The sequence below is a fragment of the Cibotium barometz genome, chromosome 15 (assembly GCF_041138505.1).
Source record: "Cibotium barometz isolate CiBa-2024 chromosome 15, ASM4113850v1, whole genome shotgun sequence".
Classification (NCBI taxonomy): domain Eukaryota; kingdom Viridiplantae; phylum Streptophyta; class Polypodiopsida; order Cyatheales; family Cibotiaceae; genus Cibotium; species Cibotium barometz.
In genome coordinates, this window is record NC_141060.1 from 48424274 (window position 1) to 48430934 (window position 6661).

Genomic DNA, 6661 nt, shown 5'->3' on the forward strand with positions numbered 1-6661 from the left:
GAAGTTTAAAACTCAATTACAAGCTACACCTACCAAAAGTAGGCTTTTAGTTTTTGAGACATAACTTGGACTTTTTAATGCGTAAACTAGAGAAAACAAGTAAACTAGGGATGTCGACTGTCATCCCATCTGACAAGGGACCCCAGCCATATAGTGATGAGACTACAGAGGTATGGAAGATGGGTAGGTGTAGGTGCATAGTGGTGGTGCAAGGATGTATGTGGGGGGATCAGTGACAAGGTGATGGTGGTGGTGGTGGTGGTGGCGGCGGTGTGGGTGACTGGATTTTGGAGGGTGGTGTCAAGAAGAACCGTTCTTTAGGCTAATTCACATGGCTGAAATTGAGAAAAACCAATTGTAATTTTGCCTAGACTCGATTTAAATATTCAAATTTCCAAAAAACTAGTGAAACAAGTTATTCTATGATTTTTGTTTTCAATTAAAACTGGTTGACCTTGAAGATATTGAAACTGGTTGAGCTTGAAGATCCACTTTTTCACTGGTTAGAAAAAAAGTTTACAGTACCTGTTATTGTAAGCTTCAAGTTGCATCCCTCTCAATATGACCCTAAAGCTGGTATGGCTTCAAGGTTTTCCTCTCCACGTAACCCCAGAAGCTGGTATGGCTTTCAAGGTTTCCCTCTCCCATTAATATACTGCATCTCCGTTGCCATTCCCAGCTTCATCAGTACAGAACTGTTAAACTAGAACTTAAAAGACAAGATGCAAAGATTAGATTGGTTACAGAACCATCCCATCCTGGCGACCCATCAGAGATAGACCAGTGGGTCTTGCCTGTCCCAACTCCCTGCCCATTGCAGCCACCCATCTCTAATGGACAGGCAAAACACCCTGCCCTCAGAACGGTTCCTGCACAGAAGCCTTAAAACAAGGTGTTTGTTTTAAGGCAACTCAAACGAAACAAGAAAACAAGCAAGGGTTCACTGCATATAGGCCTTCCAGCTTTTTTTAGCGAAATTGCAATGCCACGCAGGGGGCGGGCAAGCAAGCTCATTATCAAGACGGACAAAATAGCATTCAGAAGTCCAACCAACAAGGAAAGAAAAACCATACCAGCTTAGAACACTTTGCCTTCAAAATGGCATGCAAACTGCCTTGCCTGAGTCGTATCATAGAGCAATTCACACGCCCTCCAGATTGCATGCCAAAGGTCTTGACGGCACACATGCCCTCAAGACTGCATGCTAAAATGACTCGAAAGAGCACAAGTTCAAAATGGCAAATGTTTTTGGTCCTTAAATTTTGCAGTTCGCATTAGGCTGCCACAGAAAACACTAACATGGCAATACCTAAGGGGTACTTTGTGTAATCCAAAAACCTCACTCCAGCCAGTGGCGAGAAGAGTTTGAAAACATGCGAGTCTACAGGATGTCAATATTCTCAACAGAAATACATGACTTCCAGTACATTTCGTTGCACACGAGGGAGTGGCCGGACAGTAGGAGCAGCAGCTCTAGAACTTTCCCCCCCTCCACTTGATGCAGTCCCAGAACGCACACCCCTGAGAACAGCAGAATCAGATCCCCCTCTGGGGGAAGCATCAGAACCACTCGGCGAGTCCACATAGAGGCGAGCCCTGTAAGCTGCAAGGTGAGCATAATAAGCTGGGGGGACAACGGACACAGCACGAGTACACCTAGCATAGGTATAGCACAGATTATACACCAACCCTTGCAAATCATCAGACTTGAAATTGTTTTCATCCCAAAGCACGTGGTAATGTGTAGGCCTGCTAGTGCCCTGAATCCCAGCATGACTGCAGAGAAAAAAATCGAACTCCCTAGGGTGTGTGATGGTTGAGTCGACCACAGTTCCAGGTAAGATATTGTTGTTTTTATCCTTGTATGTGTCAGCCGGGAATAGCCTGGTATGATGCCTCTTCTGAACCACCGCCCATGTGATCAAGGGCCTATAATCAGGTCCTCCCACCTCTTTAAAGGCTTCTTTTAAAGCCACCACCTCCTTCTGCAAAACTTCATCAAATTGACCTTCACTCACACCATCTCTAAACATGATAACACGATCTGGCCGGCTCTTTGTTTTCTCACAAAACTCATGCCAGAGCTCTTGGACCATCTCCCGCAAGTTCTCAATTATCTCCTCCCTGTGGGCTTGCGCACGAACTCGTGCTATATATCTGTTGGCAGATGGCCAGTCTATGTTGGCCACCACAGCAGCAATGGAGGGTCCTGTATCATCACCTGGAGATGGATGGGTGACATCTGCCCCAAATATGATTGTGGGTCTATTGAACACGGGACACATCAGCGGAAGCTCCAGTGCTAACGTAACATTTCTCCCACCCGCCTTAGCATTCACTTTCAAAGCCAAATTTGCAAGATACTGAGATTTGCGCTGTTTCACATGCTTTGACAAACAACATTGTGTAACAATGCCTATCTGGGTCTCACAAATCCTCTTCAGCTCCCCATAAGCTGGGTGTTTGTCAGCCATTACACAAACTAACAGTTGCAATTGTGCTGCCTGTCCTTGGTTGATATGAATAGCTTGAGATGCCTGATCATGGACAAGTCTCAAATATTTTTCAAGTCTTGGGCTCTCAAGATCCTCCCACATGCACAAGAGAGGAGGAATTACTGTCTGTTCAGCCATTCTAACACCTAGTTCATTGCACCTTCTGCTCAAACTAGAGACAAAATCAGCAGCCATATGCTCATTCAGAGTCTGATCAAAGCTTATCAGAGCCCAGTAAGCCACAGTCCCACCCTCCACAACACAGGAGTTCAATAGATTCCATGCACCCAAACTAGGAACTATCTCAGTGACTTTCCCTTGATCTCCATATCTGAGCTTTGGAGGAGGCAGAAGACGAGCATTCACCACAGTCAACTCAGAGACTACTTGTACACCAAAATTCCCAACATGCTCCCCTCTGCATCAGTTAAGATTAAGATTCAAATGTTATCGCATAAGCAAGCAATAAAATGACAGTACTATATAACTATCACAATCATTTGACCTTAACTAGCAAGGACAGATCATTAATCAAGCGTATAGCCATTGCCTTAAACACTAGAAAGAAACTACCTGCCCGGACCATCAAAATTGTTTATAATGCTGCGGATTTTCTCTTCTCGGTCTCTAGGTGGGACACATGCTACCCCCCTCAACTTTGTAGTCTGCCTGTCATTGAGCTTGCCACCATACTTCTGGCCATCACAAATCTTACATACCTCCATTGGCAGGTAACTGGGCTTGTTAGCTTGAACTTGCAAACATGGCAGCTCCGGGTACTTAATCACGCAGTTGTATGTAAGCTTGAAGTAGTCTACTACCCGCATTTCTTCCCCACCTTCCATAGGGAACTTCAGATCTTTTGTTGGGCTTGTGGACAGGCCAGAGATCCTGTACCTCCGAGGTGTTTGCCTGTGAGTGACTTCCACCTTCAACCGAGCAAGTGCTTTCTTGACCTTCACACGGACCACATCCATCAGTCGGTAGCGTGGATCAAAGTTCCTGAACTGCTGTCTGAGGAAATCAATAACAAAAATGCTATCATGAAATGCTGTTGTAGACAAATCAACATTAAGTTGTAGTCCATCCTCCGTAGGTCGAAGACTTTGATAGAAACCATTCAGTGCAACGAGCCCTCCCTCCAAGGGAAGATGACCCAATTCCCTTTTGAAGAAAGACCTGCTAACTGGTATGAAATGTAGTGCAGGATGCTCTCTAAGCAGTACATCTAGAGCTTGGAGATGCTCTTGAGGGGTGGGGACCTGCTTGCCTCTAAGAAAATCTTCCAAGTTCTTCCTGTTCAGAGTTGAAACATGACGGATTGCTATAGTAAACTTCTTCTCTCTGCCGGAAGTTCCCTTATCTTCTGACAGGATCACAACAAACTCACAGTGCTCAAATGGAAGGGGGCCATGGGTATACATACTCTTGCTGCCATCATAAACTGGGAGTTTGCCATTGAATTCAGAACGGTATACATCAACTAGCTGACGCTCAAGGATGCGTGCAATGCCCTTGGATGAGATTTTGGGGCTGATATCTACATCATATTGATAAATGTTGTCACCGGGATGGAAGGTTACCTTGAAATGATTAGCCCGAACTTTGATAGCTTGCCCCATGTTTCCCGCAAGGGGTCTGTTTGGAGCAACCAGCTTTAGAGATGACATTAAAGGAGATGACAGCTCTACTCTTGCCTCTCCGATTATTTTGGCATAGCTCTCTCCAACAGTGACTCTTGAAGACAATGATTCATCTTCTGCAGGCAAAGGAAGAGGTTGGCCTGTTTCCTCTTGCATGGACAAGCTGGGGAAGCCTGGGAGGAGTTCTCCGAGTGGAGGTTCCACTGAAGCCCATGATCCTGCTCAAGCCAATAAACTAATCAAAGGCAACCAACTGTTTACTATAGCCATGAATATCAAAGCTTGCCATAGCAATTTGGACGGAAAGAAAAATACTTTGATAACTTAGTGCATGCAAGACATAGGTATCATGGATGGTGTGCATATAAAAATGCCAAGTATGCACAATGTGTCATGGCCAAATAGCATTCTCCGTAGCTATGTATGCTAAAACTGGCCATAGCTACCTAGTTGGGAACAAAAACTCATAACCCAAATGCAAGCAGCAGGAGTGCAAAATACATTTACAACAAGGCCCCCATTCATTTTAAAAAATCCAACAAAGCCCTTATAAGCTGACAAAGCACGTAGAATAATCCACCATGTGCAGACATGAGCAAGGAAAGTTCAAGATAAACTAGACAAGAACAATGCAAAACCCTTGAGCGCTGGCAACACAATGTGGACCGATTCAAGACCGCAATAGCGGTCCAAATAGAGAAGATCAATGCAAAACCAAGCTAAGATTGTCCAGAATCAAAATTGCTGCAGAGGCAAGGTAAATGGAAAACCCTAAAAGAGAAAAAGTTGGATGCAAAACCCTAAAAGCTATATGCAAAACCAAGATATATCACCGTACTCAAACCCTAAAAGCAAAGAACGTTCAAGGTCACCATGGCCAAAGATTATCATAGCCGAATCATAAAAGCAAGGTCAAGGTTGTCATAGCTGATGATCGGCCTAGTGAGCTCGCCATTGCCAAACAAACGCAGAGTTTGCAGGGGTCGCTACGGTTATACAATGCACCATGACTATAAAGATCAGAAATCGCCGAAGCTGCAGATTAAAAATGAAGAGAGTAAGGAGAAGAACGAGAAACCCTGATGTTGAGCTTGGTAGCCTGTAGAGCGTCCTCCTCCTCTCCTTCCTCCTCCTCGTCCGCCATAGCTGCCGCTCGTACTGCTGCTGCCTCCTCCTCCTGCTTCTTCTGACTCGAAGTAGCCTCCTTGCCCTCTGCCGTAGCCGCTTTCCGAGTTCAAGCTTCGGCCCCCTCCTCTGGCAGCTCCGCCTTTTCTGCCACCCCTTCCGCCATACGTATAGCCTCCTCCGCCTTGATCTTCCCCCCTCCTCCCGCCGTAGCCAGAGCCTCCTCTCCCCCCTTGATCTTCCCCTCTCCTCCCGCCATAACCGCCTCCTCCCCCTTGATCTTCCCCTCTTCTCTCGCCATAGCCAGAGCCTCCTCCCCCCCCTCCTTGATCTTCACCTCTTCTCCCGCCATAGTCGTGGCTTCCTGTGTACTCGGGCCCCACCATTCTTCCAGCCCTAGACAGAATCCCGGCATCTGAACGCCAATCTTGCGATGAGGCTCGCTGCTCTGCGCCCCTTCCGCCCCGTCCTCCTGCTCTCCATCCTCCAGCCTGATCACCTCTTTCTCCACCAAAACCCTGTTGCTGCCAAAATCCTCTCCCGACTCCTCTTCCGCCGCCGCGATGCGGCAGTTGCTGATACTGCTGATGCTGATACTGATGCTGCCACCGACCACGACCCGCAGCAGCTTGCCCTTCCCCACCATAAAAGCTGTCTCCGCCCTCCTCCTCAAAGTCGCGGCCGCTTGTGCTGCCATAGCCACGACCTTGTCCTCTCCTGGGAGGCATTTTGCAGAGAAAAACGAAAGAAAAAAACGAGGGTAGCCGATGATATTGAAGCTCCACAATGTGTATGAGCGACAGACGATAGTCAGAATAAGTTCACTACTCAGACATCCACCATTACTGTGCTCAAAAGCTCAGCTGAGCTTGCAAAGAAACAGAGCAGACAAACACTCAGAACCGCCGGGAGGGAGCCGGGGGCGGGGGGGGGGGGGGGTAGGGGTGGGGGGGAGAAAGCTGTGCGTGTTGAGTTGGGCTATGGCGGGTTTATGTCCAGTACTGAAGAAGAAAGGTAGAAGATGAAAATGAATATGCTAATCACTACTTAATTACGCATCATTAAAAAATTTGTCCTTTAAATTAAATTTCTCTCTTTTTTAAATAAAGCCTACATTTTCAAACATACAAATGCACGGCTCTTGATAAAATAAATATATTTTTAGAAAAGAAGAAACAATAAATTAATCAGCTCTGCTTAACGTACAATGCCGCACTAACCACCACTTAGGACAAGACTTACGGTAAAGTTAAATCGGCATTTAGTCCTTTTATTTCTATATTTTAAGGGTATTTAGTCCTTTTTTTTTAGCTCCAGAAATTACTTTTCTGGTGAAATGTCCTTTTTTTAAAAACTACAGAAATTACTTTTCTGGTGGAATGTACTTTTAAGCTTATA

At 45.9% G+C, this 6661-nt stretch overlaps 1 protein-coding gene across 2 annotated transcripts; it reads right to left on the minus strand.

Moving 5' to 3' along the window:
• Positions 1-1057: 1057 nt before the first annotated feature.
• LOC147631394 (protein argonaute PNH1-like) lies at positions 1058-6238 on the minus strand. Of its 2 annotated transcripts, XM_086809801.1 has the most exons (4): positions 5217-6196; positions 4079-4356; positions 3069-3451; positions 1058-2913 (listed from the first exon to the last, which is right to left on the minus strand). In XM_086809801.1, the coding sequence occupies exons 1-4, from the start codon at positions 5989-5991 to the stop codon at positions 1401-1403; spliced, it is 2949 nt and encodes a 982-aa protein (XP_086665927.1). In that variant the 5' UTR covers positions 5992-6196; the 3' UTR covers positions 1058-1400. The 2 variants fall into 2 exon arrangements, with proteins under 2 accessions (XP_086665927.1, XP_086665926.1); XM_086809800.1 differs by having other exon boundaries at positions 3069-4356; positions 5217-6238.
• Positions 6239-6661: the final 423 nt, after the last annotated feature.

Excerpts from the sequence above, each read along its gene's own strand:
- LOC147631394 (XM_086809800.1), bottom strand. The coding sequence starts at position 5,991 with ATGCCTCCCAGGAGAGGACAAGGTCGTGGCTATGGCAGCACAAGCGGC. Across the intron at positions 4,357-5,216 it reads CTACCAAGCTCAACATCAGG|GATCATGGGCTTCAGTGGAA; the intron begins GTTTCTCGTTCT and ends TGGCTTGAGCAG. Across the intron at positions 2,914-3,068 it reads AATTTTGATGGTCCGGGCAG|AGGGGAGCATGTTGGGAATT; the intron begins GTAGTTTCTTTC and ends TAACTGATGCAG.